Source organism: Cydia amplana, chromosome 17 (genome assembly GCF_948474715.1).
Source record: "Cydia amplana chromosome 17, ilCydAmpl1.1, whole genome shotgun sequence".
In the NCBI taxonomy this organism is placed as follows: domain Eukaryota; kingdom Metazoa; phylum Arthropoda; class Insecta; order Lepidoptera; family Tortricidae; genus Cydia; species Cydia amplana.
Genome location: NC_086085.1, coordinates 8,146,654 through 8,171,168, shown reverse-complemented (window position 1 = coordinate 8,171,168; position 24,515 = coordinate 8,146,654). Strand labels below are relative to the sequence as shown.

At 38.7% G+C, this 24,515-nt stretch overlaps 1 protein-coding gene across 4 annotated transcripts in view; it reads left to right on the top strand.

The window, feature by feature from the left end:
- LOC134655682 (uncharacterized) overlaps positions 1-24,515 on the top strand; it is a 500,300-nt gene that overhangs the window by 458,995 nt on the left and 16,790 nt on the right. For 2 of the 4 annotated variants that reach the window (XM_063511129.1, XM_063511128.1), the window contains exons 6-19: positions 7,180-7,257; positions 7,354-7,430; positions 9,480-9,544; positions 10,109-10,274; positions 15,457-15,593; positions 16,997-17,201; positions 17,870-18,034; positions 18,893-19,086; positions 19,760-19,856; positions 20,038-20,286; positions 20,806-20,986; positions 21,454-21,559; positions 21,989-22,122; positions 24,085-24,239. In XM_063511129.1, coding sequence (XP_063367199.1) covers positions 7,180-7,257; positions 7,354-7,430; positions 9,480-9,544; positions 10,109-10,274; positions 15,457-15,593; positions 16,997-17,201; positions 17,870-18,034; positions 18,893-19,086; positions 19,760-19,856; positions 20,038-20,286; positions 20,806-20,986; positions 21,454-21,559; positions 21,989-22,122; positions 24,085-24,239 — 2,009 coding nt within the window. Of the gene's footprint in view, positions 1-7,179; positions 7,258-7,353; positions 7,431-9,479; positions 9,545-10,108; positions 10,275-15,456; positions 15,594-16,996; positions 17,202-17,869; positions 18,035-18,892; positions 19,087-19,759; positions 19,857-20,037; positions 20,287-20,805; positions 20,987-21,453; positions 21,560-21,940; positions 22,123-24,084; positions 24,240-24,515 lie in introns of all 4 variants that reach the window. The other 2 variants (XM_063511127.1, XM_063511126.1) reach the window with 2 other exon arrangements.

The window sequence follows — 24,515 nt, the reverse complement described above, 5'->3', positions numbered from 1 at the left end:
TTCTCTTCCCAGAGTGTCACTTGCCTACGTCACAATAACATTGCCACTTTATTTCAACATAACATGTTACATGGGTACATTATATCTATGGTTAATAAGTTAAAATATTTCTTTATAATTTTATAATTTTCATTTATATGTATTTTATCTTAAATTTTACAATAACACGTCATTTTTAATTATTCGTTAGCAATATCTTCCGATTCACGAAAGAAATTTCAGACGTTCGGGTAATTCTGTTTACACTACTGGCAACACAGGATAGCGCTGTCAAATTTGACAATCCGCCATGTTGTCCCTGACCGTCATCCTTGTCGAACGCGTGTTAATTGTTATTTCCTTCTCGCTCAGTGTCAGCAGTCGCAGTGTTTTCCAAACTTTTCACGTCGTAAGCTTGGTAATTAATGTTTTGTTACGAAAATGGTTGGCTGTTCTATTCGGAACTGTAAGAGTAGGAGTGAAAAGGGCAGTATAGATTTGTTTTATTTTACTATGTTTCTACATGAATAACTTAAAATTAATGCCGTTAAAATAATTTTCACCGTTGGTTAAAATTCTCCCACATTTTAAAGTTTGAGAACCTGTAAACAGCATGATGACGTAGGCAAGTGACAGTTAGGTCATTCGCGAATCTCGGAAGAGAGTACCAGGCGGAGTATATTATTATACCATGGATTAGATAAACTTTACGACGCAATAGCGCGGTTAGTTGGGCGTCTATCACCATTAAGTATGCACGCGGAAACAGTTTTATTTATGTAAAAACAGGTAATAATCTCTTTCGATATATTTTGGTACGACTACAATGACATTTGTATGGACGTTTCATATGTTGGTACACAGTCGAAATAAAAATGTGTATTTCATAATAATAGTTGCAAATATAGTGTCAAAATATATGTATAGTAAAATAAACTAGCAAAAAGCAGAGCTTTGTAAGGGCTCGCGGAGTTTTTCTACCTAAACGTACCGGACCGCGACTTTGATCCAGTTTGAGTCTTGTTCCATGTTCGATCGATAAGTGAGAGCAAATAGAAATATACTTACCTACTATTTGGACCCCGGGCGCTGTCCGGTACGCCTGTCTGTTACAACTTTTACTTTGTCCATTAGAAACCTGTCATCATCTTCCTCGCGTTGTCCCGGCATTTTGCCACGGCTCATGGGAGCCTGGGGTCCGCTTGGCAACTAATCCCAGTAATTGGCGTGGGCACTAGTTTTACGAAAGCGACTGCCATCTGACCTTCCAACCCAGAGGGTAAACTAGGCCCGCATTGGGATTAGTCCGGTTTCCTCACGATGTTTTCCTTCACCGAAAAGCGACTGGTAAATATCAAATGATATTTCGTACATAAGTTCCGAAAAACTCATTGGTACGAGCCGGGGTTCGAACCCGCGACCTCCGGATTGCAAGTCGCACGCTCTTACCGCTAGGCCACCAGTGCTTCCGCGCTTCTAATTGTCCATTAGAAACCTGTGCAGACGACAAAATCAAATTGCCAATATCATCCACACGTAATATACAATTTCATTAGCGCTTACTACATCGTACACGGTCGCCCAGTACTTTTTGCAAGGAAGCCTTCCTACATAATGTTGGTCAGCGAGCCAATGTCCTTGAATTTATTTATGCGTCCACACCACACAATTGAGCGTAAAACTATCCCGTCTGGACACCTACTGGCGGTAATCATGCTGCTCCGCAGATAAACTTACGTATAATTTGCTCTCTTACGTGCTCATCAAGACGAGTGAGATGTCCAAAACAGCGTGTGCCTATGTTGCAACAAACGTGAGTTCCACTAAATACTGCCAGGGTTCAGCTACAGCTCTATCGCGAGTATCGAAACAGCTCTATCGTGAGAGATTGTGCCTATATTGTATAAAACCCGAGCTCCACTAGGTACTGCCAGAGTTCAGCATCAGCTACTTTGGGTACTACCCTACCAAGTGATCATCATGACGAGTCGGATGTCCAAAACAGCGTGTGCCTATGTTGCACCAAACTCGAGCTGCACTAGGTACTGCCAGGGTTCAGCATCAGCTCTATCTTGGGTACTACTCTCCTAAGTGCTCATCAAGACGAGTGAGATAACCAAAACATCGTGTGCCTATATTGCGACAAACCTGAGTTCCACTAAATACTGCCCGGTTCAGCTACAGCTCTATTATGGGTATCTCCTAAGTGCTTAAAAAAACAAGTCGGATGACCAAAACAGCGTTTGCCTATGTTGCACCAAACCTGAGTTCCAATAGGTACTGCCAGGATTCAGCATCAGCTCTATCTTGGGTACTGCTCTCCCAAGTGCTCATTCTGACGAGTCGGATGTCTAAAACAGCGTGTATCTATGTTACACCAAACCTGAGTTCTACTAGGTTTAGCATCAGCTCTATCTTGGGTACTACTCTCCTAAGTGCTCATCAAGACGAGTCGGATGACCAAAACAGCGTGTACATATGTTGTATTAAACCCGAGCTCCACTCGGTACTGCCAGGGTTCAGCATCAGCTATCTTGTGTACTGCTCTACCAAGTGATCATCATGACGAGTCGGATGTCCAACCCAGTGTGTGTATATGTTGCACCGAACTTGAGTTCCGCTAGGTACAGCCAGGGTTCAGCATCAGCTCTATCGTACTGCTCTCCCAAGTGCTCATCAAGACGTGTCGAATTACTAAAACAGCGTGTGCCTATGTTGCACCAAACCTGAGTTCCACTAGGTACTGCCAGGGTTCTGGGTCATTTTGTTGAACTGCACGCCGACGTTGCAATTGGCGTGCAGTCGGCGTGCAGTTTCCATACAAGTTGCAGTCGGGTTGTAGTCCGTCTGTATCGGCCCTAAATCACGGCCTAATATGCTTATCTTTATTTATAATTTTGGCAGTTCCAAGCAATAGTAACACTAAAACTGTTTCTCGAACTGAAAATTAAGTTTGCTAACACAACATGACTGATCAGTTCATCGGCGTCACAAAACATACGAGTAAATTGACCTCCGCAGTGAATATACAGCAAGATTGAATGTTCCAGTATTCAGAGAAACTTAATTGCTAAATTGGGAATCAAACCGAGCGGTCGAGATGGGTCAGAAAAGTCAGAATCTAAAATTTTAACCCTATTTTGTATTCATCGTTGTTAGCACATAGTACATTAGCACGAATTTTAATTCATAATTTTTCTAACAGATGGCGCTAGCTAGTAGTAATACAAAGTGTTTTTCCTTTATTTTATTTTTTTAGGTTTATAAAATGATATTTTTATGTTTGATAACACATCTAGACATGAATTTAAATTACTATGTTAAATTTCAAACCTATAAGTGCGATAGTTTTTCCGTAAAGTGTACCACAAGAATGCATAGTTTGTCGAATAGTGATAGGGCTCGCTTCGCTCGCCCTAATAATTGAATCGGTTATATGGTGTAAGAAATTTCGCCAAAAAATATTGTTGGCGACATTTGTATGGCGACATTTGTACGGCTATTTTGACCGTACAGATGTCGATTGTGGCATACAAATGTCGACATAATGCCATACAAATGTCGAAAAGGCGTCATACAAATGTCGTCAGGGTCTTACAAATGCCACAAAGTTAATAAATAGTGACATAAACATTTTGATACTGCCATACAATGTCGAAAAAATGCCATATGCGCAATGCGCAATGGCGCTCTAAAAATTGCTAAATAGTGCCATACAAATGTCGATCTTTAGACATCCATATCTAGCTAACTATAAAAAGTAGAGTGGTGCCTCTTCCAGTATATTTTTTGTTGTTAAGAATCCTTCCTAAATCGATGATACTAAATCTAATTTTCCAGAAATAAAAAAATGCCATACAAATATCGAAAAAACACCCTCTTTAAAAAATTAACCCATGTATGCAATACTTGTTCAGCAATCCTTTCAGATTTTTATTTGTTTGAACTACCATTAGGTAGTTCAATATAAAATAAATAAATATTTTTTATAAGTAGTTTATTGTATTATGCATTGGCATAATACAATAAACTACTTATAAAATAGTTATTTGTACAACAAGAGATCAAAGTTTGATATTTCTTCGAGTGCTTATTTTGAGTCCCGTGCAAGCGAAAGATTCTATAATAGATTCACGAGCGTAGCGAGTGAATCTAATTTAGAATCTTGAGCGTAGTAAGGGACTCAAAAGCGCACGAGATGTAAATAACTTTGATCTCGTGTAGTTCACAAAACTTTTCACCTCAGCAGTGAGAACATATTAGAGAACCCGAAAAATGTAATCCTTCTTCATCACTTACCTCTATTCACTCATGTTTTCTTAAGATATACCCAGAATTAAATTTTCACCTCAGCATCTCGAACAAGGGTACTTTGCTACTTAAAAACAGTGAGCAAAATCGTATTTTGCTCACTGAGTGAGCAAAATCGCATTTTGCTCATTTTGTCTCACTCAGTGAGCAAAATGCGATTTTGCTCACTGTTTTTAAGTAGCAAAGTACCCTTGTTCGAGCTGCTGAGGTGAAAAATATTTTTTTTTCTAAACCACGTTCGATATGTAGGTATGTAATAGGCAGTTAGACCTCGTAAAGGCTGAAAGACAATTATTGTACCAACCCTACTACTACATTTTATTCCCTCTTCGTTTTATAGGCAAACAAAGCTTACAGGCTTACGGCTATAAAACAATTTGTTCTCGTTAACCGTTACACTTGTGTGGTTTCTAACTCTGTGTACTTTTTGCCCGAGTGCCGCTCAAAAATAACCGCACGACCCTTAATAAATTACTGAGATCGCAGCTGGGGTTGTTTCACATTCGTAAAACAAAACATTGTTAATATAAAGCTGCTATTAAACTATCTTTTTCATTGCTAATTTAATTTAATGTTTGTTTATGGGCATTTCATGGTTTGGCATTGGTTACTATAATTTTACCATGGATCGCTGTCACTGTAGTATAGATATAGTGAATCATACTTTATTATTGTCTTTTGACGAAGACGAGATAGTTATAGTTTTTTTCTATTGTTAGGCCCACCAGACTAAAGCCGTTGATATGTACCTCGAAATGTTCTTGTACACGTGTGACTATAGTGAAATTTTTCTAAGATCACATATATGACAGTTATGAATTGGCCCCTATATGTATAAAGCTAAGACCTACCGTTTAACTAATAGCCGTAGGTCTTATATCTAAGGCTCAATTTATAATTCTCAAGTATGTGACGTACGCCGAAGTATGTTGCGCCGGCTATAATACACACACAGGACTAACCAATGGGCACACTTACCAATGTCACAGATCATATAATAATGTCATGGACATAAATCTGGAATAAAAACGTTCATTCAATCTTTAATGATGTGAGCTCTTACATTTTGTGTCAGAAAGTAACGTGGCATCAATTAGTAGGTTTTATTTTTATTTTTTAGTTATTAATTACAACAAGAAGTTAATTTTTTTGTAAAATAGACAAAACTCCACAAAACTAAATTAATGTTTTGACCGTGGAGTCAGTAAAGTTATCAGTCTCACTATTTTGTACATAATTAAATTTATATATTATAATATACGCTTAAATTTAAAGATCTAGTAAGCAGGTATGCCATGAATACTCTTAGTTCTGGAATACTGCTTACTCTTTCTTCCTGGTGCCAAAAAACGCCAGCATTAACTGCATCCCCAATAAAGCAAGCAGGCATTGTTCGTGCTAAAATAATGAACTTCTTGCACGAGTTGAAAGTTGAAACTGCGACATCATAAAACTGTTAGCTAGGTGCGGCAGCCAACAGGTGCGCAATGCTGGCATTTAGTTTCTGCAAAGACGATAAACCATTTAAACACTTCGTTAACTGTCTTGTACGTGGCGCTGTGTTTGGATGTCATATAACTGTCATAATTTCAATGAAATAACCGTACCTACTAATAGCCGGAGAGCTAGCCACGGAAATAGGTATGCGATTTATAGAGCAACGAAATCCCTCTAGTTAGTGTGCCATACTATCATTATTAATTAATTCGGGCGCCTGGCAGCTGTTCAGCGGTGGGTGCGGGAGTGGATGGACAACAAAGGGGTTGTAAAATCAATTGAAGGTATGCAATTTATAGAGCTCTGAGTTTGGTGTGATATAATAGCTAATTATATATTTAATTATAATATAACAATGCCAGGCGTTTTATTTGGGGGAAAAGTAGTGCCAGGTGATGAAAATACACAATCACTTGTGCGCCTGCAGGAAGATCACGAGCAAATTGCATCTGACTCACAATTGCTTTAAGCATAGTGTCGTATATGTCTTCTACTTTTTGTACTCTGTCACAGAATAAATAACAGTACCACTCTGTTCAATTACGCCTAGGTAAGTGTTAGGAAAAAGTAGAAGACTTATACGACACTATGCGTAAAGCTAATGTGAGTCAGGTGAAATTTGCTCGTGATCTTCCTGCAGGCGCACAAGTGATTGTGTATTTTCATCACCTGGCACTACTTTTCCCCCAAATAAAACGCCTGGCATTGTTATATTTGAATTAAATACATAATTAGCTATTATATCACACCAAACACAGAGCTCTATAAATTGCACATCTTCAATTGATTTTATAACCACTTTGTTGCCCATCCACTCCCACACCCACTGTTAAACAGCTGCCAGGCGCCCGGATTAATTAATAATGATAGTATGGCATACTAACTAGAGGGATTTCGTTGCTCTATAAATTGCATACCTACTTATGGCCGTGGCTAGCTCTTAGACCATAAAGAAGAGCTCAAGCTCGCACATTGACATTTACAACCGGCATCTTGGGTGGAACAACACTAATTATGCGCAAATAAATAAATCCACCTCATTAATCATTTATAATTATAATTATGCGTGTGCAATAGAGATAGCAACAGGCAGACACTTCTACGAAAATTGATGTGGAAAGCTTCTCTTCTTTAAGCAGATATATATTTTGCTTCAACTTCGTACGTACGTATTCTGGCCGAAGTTCAATTCTGAGATACATTATTTACAACATACAGCTAAAATTCATTAAAAAAAAGAAGTAATCACAAAATCGTTTAAGCGTATTTATATTTAAGTATATATATTGTTTCGTGATATAGGATTAATGTAAGGACCAACTCCCAGCGTGGGTTTTTACAGTTATCCGTAGTATTCACCTATTACTTTAACCTGATATTACTTGTTTACAGTGTGCGGAATAGAAGAATGCTCAGAGAGTTGTAAGGAGGGTCGAAACTGTGATTGCGATCCCAAAGACTCCGATTCCAGTAAGAGACATTTTCTCGGTTTTTTTTTTCAGTTTAGCTCTAGTTTGCTTAAGTTATAAGTATTATAAGTATCACTGAAATGGATCTTAATTCCAGATTTGGCGAGATTTGAAACAAAATTGCAAATTGTGGACCAAACGGATAGCGACATATCTCAAGAAATAGTGAAACAGGTACTATTTTTAATCAATGTGATATTGAAATAAAAAATCTAGTTTCAACTACAATTCTACAGTCCGCACATTTTCTACTTATTTGTATTGGTGGCGTTTCATGGGTTAAGAGGAAATTAGAAGAAAACAAAATATATGGCGCTCCACGTGAAACTAGCGACGGAAGATAATGGCCATTGCACGGGTTTTTTACCTTTTATTTCAATTACTCTGAAAAATACTCCTGTTTGAAATTTTGCTCGTCCCTTAGCTTTATCACTAGCTATTTTACACTAAAATTACACTGTTATGGTACGCAGGGTAACGATATACAACTGAAAAATACACGTGATTTTACTTATCGCGCTAACTTTAACTTTAAATTATAGATGCAGATAGATACACAATTATATTTAGTAACATCAGTCTGTAGTAGTCAACAGTCATTCGTGTTAAAAGTTACATAGGATTATATAAAGTTTGTACGGAACTCTCGGTGCGCGAGTTAAACAAACTCGCACTTGAACGATTTATCCAAATACGAACGTTAAACCCACATCGACGAGTCTGTTATGAACACGAACACAACAATATGAACACGAAATGATTCTGGTATTAAAATGAAACGCTTTTAAATGACATATAAAATATCAGTTAGTGACCATTTGCAGTTTGCACTCTTTATTCGTATCCAGTGCTTTTAAATCAAAGTGATGGTGGCACTCAACTTTAGATGAGAAAAAATATTATATTAATGGAATATTTAAAGCACTCTTTCACAATTATATTCAATACAATACCATTCACAGTGTTTTACAGTGTGATTCGAATAAATGTAATCTTATATTCTGGTTGAGATTGGCTCAGGTCCGGGATAAGTGGCGTAGGTACCCGAAGAGACCTATATGCTCAGCAATAGGCCTTTTAGGCTGACATGATGATGATGAAGATGATTAATGTTCGCTGTTCAGCTAACTTATTAATAAATTAGTTTGATATTTCAAATTCGAATATGGCACCAAGCAGTATCTTCGTCTGAGATTGAGGCAAAGTCAGTATTTTTTTGTTTTTCTTTCCTTTTATTTATTATGTTATTAGATATTTTATCTTACTAATCTTAAAGTGCAGTAATACTCTACCTTCACAATAAAAAAAACTTTGTTCACTCTATTTGATAGTAATATAGTGTAGGAAACATTACTCTTATAACTCTTTAGGAATCTTACACTTTGCTAGCTGAGTCACAGAATAAATAATAGTACTAAGTACAGAAGACGCACTCTCTAACAAAACGCGTCTGTTACGATCAGCACAGATATGGCCGCTAGGTGGCGACAGCGCCACGCGCGGCTTATGGCTTTCCCCAAAATTGGGGCGGAACGGATGTACTTTTAGCTACCTGTAGCAAAGCGACGAAATCGCGGAGTAAGCCACGCCTGCTTTTACTCCAATGCAGGCGTGATTAGAGTGACAGAGAAAAATTCCCGCAATTTACGAACTTCTATTTTCGCGGTTATAGCCCAGCTTGCAAATCACTCTGCATTGACCGGACGCATTTCGTTCCTCGCCCCTCTGAATTTCACAAGTAATTTGTTCGGAAGATTCCCTTTGCCCCTGAACGGTTTTATGGCCCATGCAAATGAGCCGCATTGTTATTTTGTTTCCCATTTGGCTGTTCTTCAGATAACGTTTCTGGTTCATTCAACGATTGGTTCATTCCGTGTTCATTCATTCATCATGCTCTTTGATAATAATTATGTTATGTTTATTTACGCTCCAATACACATTCCCTCAAGCTATGTATTTTTATAAACCATCAGTTATGGGAACATTAAATAAAATTGGTTATTTTACGCTTTCGTTTTATAATCTACTGTTATATCCTGCAAATAAAGTTCACAAAAAATCCTTTTTTGAAAAGACATAATTATGGGTTGTATATTTAACTTCCATGTAGGCTAGACCTGCGAATACAGCAAACGCTTCTCAGGAATCAGGATAAGATCCTTATTTTTTTTGTCCGTGTTTTAAATCAGTTAAGTAAATGATACCACCTTTATTTATTTTCAGATAACGAGCCATTTAAAAGTATCAAATATCACGTTAGAAGCTGAAATTGAGATTTTAAATATAAGGTAAGTGCTATTCTATTACAAAGATACAACGTTAATGAAATTTTGGCACAGAACTTAATTTGAATTCAAATTTTAATTAAATGAAAGGGACATGTTCAAACACAAGGACTTTGCAGGATTCCATTCCTTGCTCATTTGAGAATTAAACCATCTTGAGGTCCTGCCATGAACTTACATTTACGAAAAAACGTCTTTTCCTGTCCACTTAAATGTGGAAGTTTCTAATAAGGGAAATTTCATTCCCCTTATTGAATATTAAATTCTTCTTTATAGGTTCTATTAATCACAAGTATATTTAATTAAAAATATTAAAATATCTTTACTTAAAAAGCTTTAATGTACTAAAGTCTGCAGCGGGAGGCCAATTAAATACTTGTAGTTGTGGTTTAAAACGAGTAGCAATATTTCCATAAAAAATGACCATTCGACTCTTAAAATCGATTTTCGATTTCTTCAGATTGTTCTATGAATGCGTTCTATGCTAGAATACGGTAATCAAACCGTATCGTTTTCCTTTCGTATGAATCGAGCCTTATGAAGTAGGTAATGATACTATGTCTTCAGTTCCGCGGACTCAAGTGGCGCACGCACCGTGTGGCTGCGCGTGTGGGGCGCGCGGCGCGAGGCGGGCGCGGTGAAGGCGGCGCTGGCGGGGCTCGCGGGCTCGCGGTCGCGCGCCGCCCGGCTCCGCCTGCTCAACTTCGACATGCAGCCGGCGTTAACGCTACACGTGAGTTCTGAGGGGCTACCGCGAAAACCGTTTTTCGCAAATTGCGGGGATCTTTCTCTTTTACTCCAATGAAGGCGTAATTAGAGTAACAGAGAAAATTGCCCGCAATTTGCGAACTTCGATTTTCTCGGTTATAGCCCTGATTCTGATTTAAAAAATTGTTATTGATGTCATTAGGCATAGGCACCAATAAGTGCGGGTGAGATGTCTCAGACACGGCACTGATTGAAGACGCACAGCTGAGCAGGGGACTTGCGCTCGCGCACCTACCGACTTTAAATGTATCTAAGTACGCATAAGTAGTGTTCGTTGACTGTATCAAATGCGCCCAGCGCGAAGGAAAATAATGTGTTTTTTTTAAACATTCTTGATACAGGGACATCAAACCGCACGGTTTAAAAAGATCGGTTTAGTCAATACATAACTATGTAACTACTAGTAACTACTTAATTTCGAAGCTTTAAGGTTCCGTCACACAGGCGCGTTTTCCAGGCGGGGTGTGAGCGGGGTGTGAGCGTTTTATATGTAAAAGCGGCGCGCCCCGCTCAAGCCCGCCCGGAAAACGCGCCTGTGTGACGAAGCCTTTAAACCGTTATTTATAAACTCAAATAAGATTTACAATGCTAAATTCTTTAAACAGAATTTTAAATTTCGTAATCCGTAGCCTCTCGTAGCCCGAATTTTGATGATCGGCGGTCGGTGAATTTTAACATCAATCTTAAGATGTTTCGACGTTATCGTCAAAACGTTCTCATTATCATAATGCTTAAACGATTTTAGATCAAAAGCAATTTAGAAGGTTTAACTTTGATTATTTAATACGTGGTGTATTTGGGTATGCCCGAGGATGAGTAAAATTCTATCATTTTACAAGAATTGGTAGTGTAGGTACCTAGATATTTGGTTTTTTATTAGCAAGCGTGGGAAATGCAATGTCGGTGATTGTAACGTAACTTTGTATGCATTCATTAATGCTCTGCTGCATTATATTTACCACCATCACAAAACATTAGACACCACACATAAAAAAACATTAGAAAAACCAGGTGGTTAGAATTTCCAGTTAAGGATGACTCACGCTGAAAAGATCCGGGTCCGCCACACACACACGACACACACACAAACGATTTGCCTGTTCGAGGGTGAGTCATCCTTAGATCTATTTTCTGGGATTCAGTACCTACTATATTCGTAGGTAGGTATCCTAAAAAGTTAAACTATACCAATCCACTTACCCGAAAATCCATACTATCATGCAGCCATGTTGCCTAAGTAGAGAAAGTAGTAGGTACCTTTCTTAATCGATGCCCAAACTTTGCTGCAAATGAAGCCACCAACACAAGAAATGGTCCAACTTTTCTTCGGAAATAGTCTTCGGGGCAACTTTGATCGTTTCAAATGTGATCTTTTACGAGGTGCCATTTTGTAAATGGGCACTTTTAACACTGGGAATGGTACGCACTCGCAGTGTGACACGTTACGGTCGTAAAAACCATACTGGACGCAAATCGCTAAATCAAGTCTTTATTAACGGTTTCCTATACGGTGCCCTGTTCTGTTACACACAGACATGGCGATTATTATGGGACTACAAAAAAATCTAAAAAACTAAGTAATACAAATTGGGACTAGAACCCTCATGCAAACTAAAACTAATTTATTACTTGTGTGCCATGAATAAAATGTATTATCTTATCTTATGGTACGACCCATCTTTCTGCAATAATGTTTATTTCATTATGGGATCTTTTGTGCAATTACCCCCTAATGAATAAAATGTCACCTTCATTCAACTCAACTGTCAATTATCAACTTCTATCCGTAAAATTGTTTTCGCTTTATAATACTGCTTTATATTTTAACTCTCCCAATCGTAAAAATAAAATAACAATACCTACGAAAACGAAGTATTAATTTAAATACCTATTCATTTTATACAACACTCTGCCGCTGTCATTTCCATTCAGTTTTAAGTTATTAAAATGAATTTTCTCGGAAGTCCAATTTTTATTATACCAAAAATTTAATCATAAAGTAGGTATAACACTGATTTAAACACATTTAAGAAAACGGGACTTAATCGCGTATAATTAAGTTGTAAAATTAAATTCCGTCGTTTCGAAGACGGCACTGTCCCCTTGGTCTCGGAGAAGGTCCAAAAGGAAATGAACCAAACCGTTTACTTACCACGTTTAAGCTACGTAGTAAACAATTTCTATACATATTGGAATACGAGGAATGAATTTAATATCCAAATTAATCAATCAAACAAATAGTTTAGAGACTCGTGTTTGCTAGTCGAGAGTTCACAACATGTTGAAACTATGTAAGCCGGCCACGAAGCCCACATGTCATTCACTTACGCTTCGTAGCGATAGAGAGACACAAAGCGTTTCGTTGTCGTAGCGATAGCCATTGTCACCATGGCTAGGCCGGCTGAAGGCCTATCAAATTCAAATTCAAAAATATTTATACCATGTGGTTTACACACATAGATATACAAAACAAACATACAAGCAAACATTACACATAAACACAACATATGCATACACATTATAAATTTACATTTAGATATTATAATACAGTGGTAGGCAAACTATTAATTTTAGCTACCACTGTATCACACTTGTAGGGGAATATAGTCGCTCACAGCGGAGCATTATGGGACAGTGTGGCTTTTCCCCTATCATTCTCAAGATGGTGTTGGGACTGTCCCACTGCGTTTGTGCCCATTGCCATGAACTGAGTAATATGTCCTCTTTGTATACAGTATGTGGCCTATAACGCGGGCGAAAAATTAAAACGTAGATTCTACTCCTCAAACAATAAAACTTTTGTTCAACAACTTTTTGAAATTATGTAGTCTTAAAATTGTCCCTTTTTCAAACAAACTAAATAATATTTTCAATGTACTTTAAATTCCGTCTAATTGACATTGCCCGTCAGTCTTGTCACCGTACAGGCATAAATGGCATAATCAATTTCGTAATACATTGCGTGTTGTATTAAATTTTAAAGTGTTTTAAAATACAAACCACAAGTTATTTTTAAAAGTCGGTGAACAAACATTGTCTAGTTTGAGGAGTAGAATCTAGGTTTTAATTTTTCGCCCGCGTTATAGGCCACACACTGTATATTGTGTGGGTGTCACTAATTTTCTGCACACATACTCCTATTAAGTTTCAGGACGTGTGTGGCATTAGTGATGTAAGGCCCGTTCTCAGTAATACATGTTGCTAGAGTAATTACATTTGTCTTCAACGCGAGGCTGCGCGCATTACCAGAGTATATTTAGCTATAGTAGTCCGTCTTTAAAAAAAGTCAAATACTTATCATGCACAAACCGTAGGTATGTAGTAAACAACTAGCGATACACGCTATGACGCTACAAGGGCGGCGTTTGATTGAATAACCTGCATTAGTAGGTAGAGATGAACACCGAAAGTGAATTCCTAAATTGGTAGAGATAGGTTACTGTATTTCTTTTTATAACTATGGCATTACTGGGTCATCTTAACTTATCACCTACTTTCATGCTTCTCTAATGGATAACACAATTACAAGGAAATACATAAATTTAATTATTTTAATGAGCTCTTAGTTTCTTTTGTGGTTAGTAGAGCTTTTGATTCAAAGTTTGAACATTAATGTGTGCTCTTAATAAAACACTTTTGTAATATAATAAATAGCTTCCAACAAGAAGTCGTAAAGGAATTCATAAACATTACAGTTTCCCTGAATTAGTGTCTCAAAGGGAAATCTTTAGGACGAAGCGCATTCGAAGTTTAAAAATTAAATTTGATATTATTCTCAGTGTCCGTACCCACATTAGTGCAAGCAAAAGTGCAAGCCTGTGTAGTCAAATCAATATCAAATCTAGAGAAGATTTTAAAGTTCGAATGATGCACTGGTTAATCCTTGTCAGAAGTGTCAGAACACATAATTGCCCCACGTTACATACACCTACTAATACAATTATGCTAGCATAGCACATCTGTAATCAGCAGGAACTAATCTCGACATTGCGTGTACATCAATAGATAATCAATGGGCCGATTAACTAAACCGATATTTCCTTTGATCCCAGCGATAGCGAGCGAACGTTAAAAAGTCTGAAGACCAATTAAAAATCTAGTCGCTGACTTAGGCCATAATGTCGTCTGGCAAAGTTTAAGAGCCAACAGGAGTGGTCATTTCTCCATACATACGAGGTTCCGTTTTTTGAGATTTTTATGCAGGATTTTTCGCCTTGTCCTTATCGCACTAGTTTTAGGAGCCGCTTCCATTAGCGAGACGGGTATGTTTACCTAAAATATTTAAATCTCAGCTCCCGTATCCTCTTAATTATTTGGAATGTGCATTTTGTAGCGATAGTTGGCGCGCCGCCAGCCCGCCATTCTTAGCAGCGGCTACTTCTCGTTAACCTGACTTAGCACCTTCTTTATTATACTAATAGTGGAGGAACATCTTCCCGCTCTAACCTTTTAAATGGCACGTAAATTCACGCTTTCCCGGCGAACATTATTATTACGAGCTTGTTTTGTACCGAAATGTAAATGAGGAATAATGTAAGCCTCTGTGTGGAGCGCGTTAGATACCTTATTATTTAAATTATGATTAAGGAAATAAACTGAGAGTAACATACTATTATTTCGAGGCGCGAGTATTATGTATCTACGTCATCTTTCCATACAGATACTTTTTTTATACACTATCCACACTTCGTGATGGCTATAAACAACTTTAACTAGGTGTTAGTATGAATTTAAACCAAAATCGCTCTATAAACGATTGTTATTTTGGCTACACCTGACTACGGCGTCCGATCGAACGAAATTTATGAAACAGGCAATTGCTTATCCCGATTTTGTAGTTAGTCTTAAAGTAAAGTAATATTAATATGATCACATATTCACCTCAACGAGTAACATTAAAGATAATATTATCGGCCTAGCCGTGACGATCGCTTGCGCTTCGCTATCGAATCGCTTTGTATCTCTCTATCACTCTTCCATATTAGTGCGACAGTGACAGTTTGCGTTTCGTTCGCTACGTAGCGTTAGCGATGGGCATGCTGTCTACGGGTCCGTTTCCTGTACTTGATACCTAACTAGACCGCCCGTATTGTATGAGAATGAATAGGACTTTATTCTATTAGAAAAATGGTCCGATATTGTTACAGGCTCTGATAATGAACCAGCGGCCCGAAGTGTGGGAAGGCTCGGAGTTCATCCTCAGCTGCATGGCCTACGGCTCCCCTGATATTGCTTTCACTTGGTACAAAGACGGTGTCAAAGTCAACTTCAATGGAACTACCAGGTAAACTGACAATACTGACATTTACGTAATCCTATAGTAAAATGAGTAGTATTATAACATTATTAGATAAATAATGTTTTAATAGAGGCCTCGGGCGACCAGAGGGCTGGCAACTATTTCGCACAGCGAATTAGTATCGCTATACAGCGAGGAAATACGGCAAGCCTTCTGGGCACCCTAGGTGCCCGTTGACGGCGATTTAGGATATTTTTTACCTGTAGCATAAGTAAGTTAGTGTAGTGTAGTTTAGTAGGTTTAGTAAGTTTTAATATGTTGTTTTTTTTTTAGTTTTGTGTGTTAATTTTAATGTTTAATAATGTCTTCTTCGGTAGAACAAAGTGAAGTCTTATAAGTCCGACTCGTAATCTTAAAGGACAGTCTCAAACGGAAAAAATCATTTAACTTGGCATGCGTGATGTAGCTTGTGTAGATAAGAATAAAAAGATGGTAAGCAACTTGTCAGTTTGGTATTTTTGCATCGTTTTAATTAAAAATATATTGTTCAAATATAGTTTTCATAAAGCCAAATGGCATACCTAATGGTGACAGAAAATTGCGCAAATGTATATAATAAAAATAGCACATAATTATATTTTATTATTATTATACAGTAAGTAACAAGTTTTTATTTATCTCAGAAAATGGCGTGCCCGCAATATTTCTCATGTTTTGTGATGTGTCTCATACACTTAATGTTGTTATGTCTAAAACTTATACGAAACTTAATTAGAACAGTCATTAGAATCATTAGCAAATGTCAACGTGAGAATTTGAATTACGTATGGAAATGTTGTGTACAGCTAAGTATTTCCCTGCGAAACTGTAAATACTTGTGCTAAGCGCGTACATAGAATAGACACAGGCAGAACAGATGTTTTTGTTTAGTATACATTATAAAATAATTATAATTACCATCTCTTCATATTAATGCTTTTATTAAAAGTTTTCTCAACATAGAGCGGTATTCAAAGTTTAAAAATCACTTATTGGTTTTTAATTAAATGGAGTATACTATATGTATTTCTGCGAACAAGATTCACTCGCTACTGCGAGAGGTAATAATCCCAATCAAATTCATTAGCTGATATTTACCTGATATTATATAAAATAAACCTGAATACTTCGTGTGCTACGACGTAGCCCGTAGCATCAAGATTCCGTTTCGTAGCAAACATCGTCTGTAATATTTATGCTCACGATAAATGCATTTGCAAACCAACGATTAATAAGTACCTAATCAAAATAAATTTTATCTTAAGTATGGGCCGTTTATAATTTCATCGACTTTTATATGTGCAACCACTGTAGGTATAATTTTGCTCAGTGTAATCTGCCATATGTATAGTTTTAGTTATTCCTTTTGTAGTCGGCAATAAAAATGTAAAGCCTTTAAAATTTCCCAGGGATATTTGGACCAGGACGGTAGCAGAGGACGCGTTAGGGCGTCGAATGTCGGTACTAGGCATAACGGAGGCGCAGACGCCCGACAGCGGGCGCTGGTCGTGCTCGGCCGACGACGCGGGCCGCAGGCGGTGCCGCGCGCTGGAACTGCACGTGCTCAAGCCACCTGACATCAAGCTACTGCCTACTGCGCTCACTGTCAATAAGGTACACTTTGTAATATTTATATTAGAACGGCGATGAATCGTCAACTAGGATTAGTCAGATTTCCTCAATAACGCGCCGGCCACGACATCGCGCGGCGGCGGCAGCGGCGAGCGGCGGCCATAAGGGGAACGAAAGGTCGGATCGCTGTGTTTCGCTCCAACCTATGGCCGCCACTCGCCGCTGCCGCCGCCGCGCGATGTCGTGGCCAGACCGTAAGTCCAGAAAAACTCATTGGTACTGGTACGATCCGGGGTTTGAATCTGCAATCGCCTAATTAAAAGTTGCACGCCCTTACCGGTAGGCTACCAACGCTTCTATACGTACAGTCAGCTGCAGAGAGAGGTGACCGCCCCTACATACAATTAAATCTCTGTGAAATACACATCCTAACCACGCCGCGCTATTCTAAACATTAGGTAGGTATACCTATTATGAAACTCGTACTGTAATGTAACTAAGATCACAAGTTATAAAGTCATTCGTGGCTAAGGAATAAATATGTGAATTTTAATTCTAATCATCTAATGGACTCTCCGTCGCAAGAACAACTCGTTACTCGTAGTTAGATTTCGGTCTAGACTTCGTCCTTTGACTTTGAACTGAGTCCTTCTTTTGTTCCAACTTTGTAGAACTGTATGGTCAAATGGATATCGATTTTTTCTTTTAAGGGTGATAACGTGAGCATAACGTGTCTAGCCGTGGCGGGGCGAATGCACGGTGTACTTGGCTTCAGTTGGGCTCTGGGCAAGAATCTGTTGCCCATGGTGCCCGGCCGCGAAGTCTGGGAAGACCTTTACCCTGCTGGCAGCGTGCTCAAGCTTTTCGATGTTCAGGTGAGCTGACAGACTGTCTAAGGCTTGTTGGTAACAGGGATGTTGCGGATGCCGATTTTTTGACATCCGCGGATGCGGATGTCAAGACAGGTACATAAAAAACGTCAAATATTACATTTTAGTAATTTTTATTTCAAAAAGCTGGCCAAGTGCGAGTCGGACTCGCGTTCCAAGGGTTCCGTACATTAAGTCCCACTCACGCTTGACTGCTAATTTCTAATAGGTTTTTTTGGCTAATGACTAAATTACCTAGCAGTCTAGCACTTACGCCGATGCTAAGACGTTCCTGTACCGACCTGTTCCACATCCGCATCCGCATTAAATCTGCATCGATTATATGCGGATGTGGATGCAGATGCGGATGTTGAAAATAATGCGGAAGTTCCGCGGTTGCGGATGCGGATGCGGATATTCGCAACATCCCTGGTTGGTACTATTCAAACTGAATTGTTATATTTAGTAGGTAGGTATGTATTAATACTCGTAAAATGTGATATGGTAATGCACTGTACTAATACCTATGTAATAGTACTAATAGTAGGTATGTTTTTTCCGTTAAAATCTTTCCTATCTCTAATTAATAAACATACCTGTAGGTACTCGTTAGTAATGACACGATTTACACGAATTTCATTGAAGAGATATTTTCCAGTTCGCTAGAAATAAGTAAAGAAAAATACGGAAATAATTAAAAGCGTTCTCCTGTAAATAGGTATTACAAAAAATATCGCCTTTGTATCTTTTTCCACATGAAAAAACGAGTAAAAAATAATTTTGAACACTTTTAATCTTAGTAATGCCCCTTTCTGTAGTTACTCGTGCGTTATTTGTTCTTACCACAAGTTACTGCCTTTTCAGAAATCGGGCCAATACAATTGCCAAGTATCATCGGTAGCAGGGACCAATTCCAAAGGAGTCACCATGTGGGTGCTGAGTCCAAATGACGAGGCCTGCGAGGCCGAGGCTTCACACGGGCTGCGATGGCCCAGGACCGCTCCAGGGGCACATGCCTCAGCTGTATGCCCACCTGGACACAGCGGAGAAACCACTAGGTAAGCAATGAACACTAAAGACCCATACGAACCCGAACGACCAAGTCCGTGGAGTCCCAGGGACTGCGCTGGCTAAGAGCACTTCGGTAACACAAATTTACTCCGCCTATAGTTCGTTTTTTTTAGCATTAGATCTTTTTAAAAATCAGTAACTATTACTTATGAAATCAGAAGAATATAAATTATCGTATTAGATTCATAATTGTTACACATTTGCCATTATTTATTTTTAAAACGTGTTTTTCAATAAAAAGACGTCAAATTGTTTACCTTATTTCTAATGCTAAAAAAAACGAACTATAAGTACACATCAACACTAAGGGTATCCACACAGACAAGGGTATCCATAAGAACTGCCGCTTGTTCGCTTTGAATCTGAAGCTCAAAATGTTTTGTAGCAACACAGCATTTGACTACTTTTGTCTGTGTTGTAAGTGTGAATTTTTGTGTGATTTCATAACCTGGCTTGTTTCCAACTGAATGCAAACAACAAGGTAATTGTCGCAAGAATTTTCTATATACTTTTTAAAGAAGCTGTTTGTGTTTGCACTTTTGTTTTTCTTAAACGTTTTAAGCGACCGGCTCAATTAAAAATGGCCCATTTATTCTAATATTATCTAATATCCAATCTCTTGTAGATATATTTAAATAGTGTATGTTTTGATTGTTACAGGTTTTGTGAGCCAAAGACTGGTCAACATGGAGTAAAGTGGCTATTACCTGACTTCTCCGGGTGTATTGCAGATTCATTGAAAAACATTTATGAACAGGTATAAAATTATTTATCACCCGATAAAACTTTATTTTATGAATTGGCTAGCGTAAAACGGATGGCGCCGCGAGCAGCGCCATAATCCGTGATTTATTCTTCGTCTGCTGCGTACTACTAATAATTATTTATAATAATAATTATTTTGTCTATAATAATGACAATCCGTACATCCATTTCAGTTCAGCCGGATATACCACGGCTACTCCTGGGGCAACGTGTCCGACATAGCTCGCCAATACGGGGCTGTGCTGCGCTCCCTTCCCTCGCATCCCGGCGAGGGCACCCTGCCCTTACAGCATTCCCGTCAAATGCTGTACTACCTGCTGTCCGCTGCCGGGAAGCCAAGGGACCGGGCGGAGAGCGTGCCGCACCTGCTTAAGATATATGACACACTTTTAAAGAATCCAGACACCTTTTTAGATGAAGAGGTACGTTCAACGCATTACGCCCGGCATGTGACGATAGTTAGGTTTAATTTTACATTTCACTATAAATTTTAAAATCGAATTTCCTCAGGCGTAAAGAGTCATTCAATAGAACTTGCTAACTATGTAATCAATAGTTACTAGTAAATTGACATTCAGCGTCAATTTTAGTATGGCGGTTTGTTTACATAGTTAGCAAGTTCTATTGAATGACACTTTAACAGGTTAGCTTTACAGATCTCTACAACAGATCTTCATAAAAAGACCGGTAGAGAAAATTTATAAAAATTATGACTTATAAAAAAGTTGTTTTTCGTTTATCTGACAATGTCATTCAACAAACATATGTACGTCCTAACATTGTCAATAATATACCTCATCCATAACCACACCCTTTTCAGCAAACTAAGCACTGAAACCAAATGGACAGATGCTTACCTCTGTCCAATCTATCTGTCTATGTAAATGTTATATGTATGTGTAAATGCCTACATTCAAACCGTCTTAACTATTGTATTTCAGAAAATATACGAGCTACAAAACGCCATCGCAGACGCCGCCGGCATGCGAGACAATCACGACCTCCATCTGAACCATTTTGATCATTTCTCCGTGAAAACCAAGCCCGTTTTGGAAGATAACGCTGCACATTTCAAGATGCATGCGGAGCGCACCGGTACGGAGGAATGGCTACTCGCCTCAGGTATACGACTATTCTCTCAGTCCACAATGTATTTGTAACTCTCGGACGGGTAAGTTGTGATGACCGGCTCCGACAACCACAAGAAACACAAGAAAGAAGTGTTAGGTTACGAGTAGATAGAAGGGAGTCTTTTAACTAGTGTTTAAGTGCGCAATTTTCTAATAACTAGTGAAGAGCCATACCTAAACTGTTCAATCGCTGAAAAATTCGGAGTAATATTTATTTTTTGTACTCATCGACTTTAATGGTTGAATTACTTTTCACTATGGGCTCCCGGCTCAACTATAATGACTTCATTACGAAATGATTTAGTGAACTATAATGAATTTGACTAATCACGTCTCGCCGTGGTCAAGAGGACAAAACAAAACTAGGTAGGTACCTTTATCTAGAGACTTAGGTGGGTTATTAGGATTAAAAAACCTAATATTAAAATTATTACTAATTTAGGTTTAATTATGTTTCAGTGGGCGTAGAGCTGGTGGGAAGGAACGGGAATGCGTCGGTTATAGCCATTCAATATCACAACCTTGGCACTCGACTGCCTTCACTGGGCAGGTCTATTGAGTTCAAGTAAGTTGTAGTTATTTCTAACATTATTTACCGATCTAAGTATAAGTACTTAAATACGAAAGAGTCGTTAATTATACAAGTTTGTAAATTCTAAGAAATAAATTACCCAAGTTTGACAACTGAAGTAGATGGCGCTGAACACTGTCATATGTTTTATTGAGAGCGACCCGCCCCGGCTTCGCACGGGTTAACAAATTATACATAAACCTTCCTCTTGAATCACTCTATCTTTTTCAAAAAACCTTCTAAATTTTAAAAGAAGAACAGTTAGATTACGTTTTCTTTAATACATACATTTTACATACAGTTACAAAGTATGCGCTCTTTTGTCATGAATTTGCATTTAATTAACCACTACATAAATTTTGTATGATTTATTAGTAATAATGGGGCGATGTCCGGGCGCAGTTGTAGCGGGTCTACTTGTAGGAGCGGGCGCGAGATGGAGTTCGTGGTCGCGTCGGCGCAGGCGCAGCTGTGGGGCGCCGGCGCGGGCCTCGACCGCGCGCTGCCGCACACCGTCACGCTGCTCTTCACGCATGTGCACAACTACAGCGCCGTCGGTGAGTCATTAACGACAGCTAAGTAATCTATCTATTAAGCCCTTTTGTTCTGAGTTAGAGTATGTCTCTAAGCTCAGTGTGCCGCTTGGAAAAGTCCTCTAGCTCTTTCCATTGGGGTATGTCGTGGGCCACTCTTCTCCATTTCGCGCCGCTGTGAGATTGAGTTCATCCTCCCATCTTGTTCGAGGTTTCTTCTGACTCCGTGTGCAACCTCTTGGGTACCAATCCGTTACGATCTTACTCCGACAGCTAAGTAATACCTTCTGCTAATCTTCATTTATTTAATCTTTTAAACTAAACTGAAATATTCGGTATATAACGATTAAGAGGACTACGTACGAGGGGTATTCAAAATATTCTCGGTATGAGAATGAAAACAAACAAGTACGAAAAGTTTGATATTTTTATTTTTCAATATACTCCCCCCCTATGTTCATACACTTAAAAGATCGATCAATTATTTTTATTAATCCTGCATAAAAATATTTTTATCTTTGGTGTAAAAATGCTCCTCCACTGCCGCCTTCAATGCTTCATCATCGGAAAATTTATTTCCACGCAGATCCTTTTTAAGATTGGGGAACAAAAAGAAGTCGCTGGGGGCTAAGTCCGGACTATACGGTGGGTGAGTAACAGTTTCAAACCCACATTCAACAATAGCTGCCTTGGCAATATGAGCAGTATGGACGGGGGCGTTGTCATGCAGAAGCATAACACCTTTGGTTAACTTTCCTCGCCTCTTTTCTGTGATTGCATCCTTTAATTGACGTAGAATGTTAGCGTAGTACTGTCCTGTGATATTTACACCTTTTTCTTTATAATCGATCTGTAATACTCCTTCACAATCCCAAAATATCGTGGCCATGATCTTGCCAGCTGAAGGGATGACCTTGAACTTCTTGGGATGAGCTGAACCCTTAATGTGCCACTGCATGGACTCTTGTTTACTCTCTGGGTCATAATGATGAACCCAGGTTTCATCTCCAGTAACTATTCTTTGCAGCACCTCATCAGGATTTTCACCGCACAGGTCAATAAAATCGGAACAACAAGCTACACGCATGCCTTTTTGAAGCCGAGTCAGCATTCGCGGAACCCATCTTGCACTTACTTTTGACATATTAAGATGGTCATGGATAATATCATGTATGGTACCAATAGAGAGATTGGTTACTTGTGCTATAGATTTTACCTTCACTCGACCATCTTCCAATATAAGTTTTTCCACTTTATCAATATTTTCTTGTGAAGTAGCTACTACAGGCCGGCCAGGTCTAGGGTCGTCTTCAACACTCTCCCTTCCACGTTTAAACTCGCTTGACCACTTTTGAATGGTAGATAAAGAAGGAGCAGACTCACGGTAAACACAATCCATTTCCTCTTTTATGGTTTTTTGATTTTTACCCTGTTTTGTCAAGAATTTTATCACGCATCGATGTTCTAATTTAGTTAACATTGTCAATTCCCACATGATGTTCATGTTTGTTCAGCAATTGCATAAAAACAAAAGAACATCTCGCTTCGAATTATACTTTTTTTTAATGTCAATGAATAAACCTTAGCGGCCAGTAACGAAAGAAATTTTAGAAGAGGTTGTAAGATATCAATACCGAGAATATTTTGAACGCCCCTCGTATAATATTCATTATGCGACAATTTAGAGAGCTATAGTAATCATTAGATAACACATAATACATGCATTGGATATGTACGAAGTTGGTGGCGGGGCGCCACAGCCACGCACGGAGCGAATAGAACAAAAAACATCAACGAGCCTTTAATCCAACAGGCCTCACTTCGTTTCTACGGGACTTAGAATTTCAATAATAAATATACTTATTACCTTTATTATTATTTTGGTTAATTAATGGAAAAGGTATTATATACAATATTCATATAAAAATGTATTGTGCCAGAAACTTCAAACCAGACAATTCAACTACCGTTTTTTTTGTTTATCAGCGTCGAAGCTGGCCTGCGGTGTACGCACGGTGGAAGAGCCGCGCGCATGGAGCACAAAGGCTTGCGAAGTGCGAGTCACCGAGCCTACGCATGTGACGTGCCGCTGCCGAGGGCTGGGCACTTACGCACTGTTCACAATCGCTAGGTCCACTCTCGTAAGTAACCCTAGCTTGGACAACTTTTTAAAAGGCGGTTTTTTTTAAACATGCGTTCGTAGTTCTGTAAGAACATGTTCCAATTCGGAATAGCGGCTCACTGCTCAAGAAGGTCTCGGACTATTTGGACTTACTGGGGATGGCAGTTTTGTTCCAAGTACCTCCCTCGCTTACCGTTACCGTTAACCGTTATAATAATAATCCCTCCCTCGCTTGTGATAAAATAAGCCGGCTAATCTTATATATTATCTGGAAGACTCTTTCAAAGATTCGTCT